At 38.4% G+C, this 2,361-nt stretch overlaps 1 protein-coding gene across 1 annotated transcript in view; it reads left to right on the top strand.

The window, feature by feature from the left end:
- The window catches only part of ZBTB49 (zinc finger and BTB domain containing 49), an 18,870-nt gene extending 17,549 nt beyond the window's left edge, over window positions 1–1,321 (top strand). The window contains exon 8 of the mRNA XM_009635505.2: window positions 1–1,321. Coding sequence (XP_009633800.1) covers window positions 1–659 — 659 coding nt within the window. The 3' untranslated portion in view covers window positions 660–1,321.
- Window positions 1,322–2,361: the final 1,040 nt, after the last annotated feature.

Raw genomic sequence — 2,361 nt, 5'->3', positions numbered from 1 at the left:
GCTCTGGTGACCTGCGTAGACATGTGAGGACTCATACAGGAGAAAAACCCTATACCTGTGAAACTTGTAACAAATGCTTCACTCGCTCTGCTGTTCTACGGCGGCACAAGAAAATGCATTGTAAAGCCACTGATGAAGGTCCAAACACACTAGATGAATTTACTCAAGGGATTGAAACTTCTGATCTTGACAAATCTCAGAGTTCTGACTCTTTTGGCCAAGAAATGTCTGTTACATTGTTACCAGTATCTGTTAAATTCCCCATTCGTCCAGCTGCAAATTCAAATGAATATGATAGTTCTGCGGATTCTTACTGTAAGCTGCGATCAATGATTCAACACCATGACTCAGCAAACCAACAGAAGCTGAATGTGGATTCTGCTAAACTCCCAAAAGCTCAGACACAACAAACTCCACCACCACCACCATATGCTTATGCAGATGTAGATGTATCTTCTGCAGAAGAACCCTTACAGTCTGATAACATTCACATGATTCGTTCCCCTATGGTTAGCTTGGACAGTCATTGTAATGATCCACTGGGCAGTCGAACATCATCTGCTGCATACAAGAATAATGAAGGACCATTTTTCTCCAGCATGACCCTCTGGGGTTTAGCTATGAAGACCTTGCAGAATGAAAGCGAATTGGAACAATGAGGGCTCAGGTGACTGTATCAAAGCGTCTTAGAGGCATTTCATGCTAAAATGATTGCAATTGCACTGCAGCATAGAGAGATCAGAGCTAGTTTTTAAGCCAGCTAGCTTGGATACTGGTAGAAATTGAGATGCGCATGCCCAGAGCCTAGTGTAGGCTGCCTTTACACTGCTTCTCAGCAAAGCTCAGATCTAGTTTCGAGGACCTTTGTTGTTCTGTGACTGCACTGTGTAGCTTGTGTGTTGCCAGGATTTACTAAAATTTACCATTTACTAAATTTACCATATAACTTGGTGTTCTTTACCTGATAATGGAGGAAAGGGTGGCCCGATGTTTAATATCATGATATGGGTGCAATTCAGGCATGGGTCATCAGAATTGTGTAAGGGTGTAGATATGAAAAGAGGAAAATATTTAACAAATGCCTAGTGAACCTGAGTTTCAGTAGTGGCTTTCTTACCAGTAGGATCATTGGTTTACATGACTTGAGTATTGTGATACTAAATTTAAATGTTAAATACTGGAGAATATTTGTGATAGTGCAAAGTAACTGTATATCTAGAAACTTTATTTTTTTACAATAAAAGCTTTTTTTTTAGTATTTTATAAACTATTTTGCACAGCAGATTATTTGTACAATGAAGATCAAGATCAGGAAATGCAAATAAAGGGAAGTTGTTTTACATTGTATCTTAATTGCTCAATGTGTTTCATCTTTTTATGAAAGATTTTGAGTAACATAATTCCATCTATTCCAGGTATCTTTACAATGCTAATGGGGATACCAGCACAAGAAGAGCTGCACTATAAAATAGGTGCAGTCAGTACACCAGTAGATTGTCTTTGCATTTCACTGTAAAACATTGGCTAATTAATGCAGTGAATAGACTCTTACAGGATAGAAACTTTGCTTAGAGGCCTTTTTCTGCTTTGGTGCTTTGAATGGTTGTATTCATTTTCTGTATAGATCTGTTGCTGCATTTCAAATTGCTTGCTACAGTCACATGAGTTTTACTGGCCTTTTTCCAATGCATCAAAAAGTTTTAGCAGTGTGTTGTCAAGCTTTATGCTAAACCATTCCTTAGATACTGTAGTTGCTGAAAGGAAAATATCCTTATACTAACCTTTTTTCTGAAGTTCATTTGTAGGCTGGAGAGTCTGTTTGAAGTACGTACTTATTACCAATAAGGAATCTCAATGTTCACCACTAGCAAGACAGCTGTGAGTACTGGTATCTCTAGTATTATATATTAAGACTACAAGACTTCAGAGTTGCACTTGCATGAAAAGTAGTCCAATATTTATTTGGGACTACAAAATCACATGAAAACCCCAAACATCTGGTTATATAAAAATTTTGCTTGTGAAAAGAAGAGTTTGTAGGTCAAGAAGTAGTTTTCAGTGTTTTGCAGCAGCTAACAAGATCTGGCGTCGCTGCTATTTTAATAACACTGCAGTTCCTCTGCTGAAAAAAATGTGTTTGAGTAAAACTAATAGCTGGAACTGTCTAGTAATTTATATGTAATGTCACATTTACTGGTATTAGAAAATACGTTGTCACTTGTATCCCACTGAAGCACAAAAATTCAAATTATTGTAACTGGCTAGTACTCTCCTCACCCCTCCCGAGTTGATGGATGGCATGAGGAGGACCGGGAGCGCAAAACCCCTCCTGCTGTAGGAGAAGATCGGGTTTGTGACCTC

Source organism: Egretta garzetta, unplaced genomic scaffold (assembly GCF_000687185.1).
Source record: "Egretta garzetta isolate BGI_Z169 unplaced genomic scaffold, ASM68718v1 scaffold193, whole genome shotgun sequence".
Taxonomy (NCBI): domain Eukaryota; kingdom Metazoa; phylum Chordata; class Aves; order Pelecaniformes; family Ardeidae; genus Egretta; species Egretta garzetta.
The sequence above is the reverse complement of the archived record's forward strand: the minus strand, read 5'-3'. Positions and strand labels throughout refer to the sequence as shown.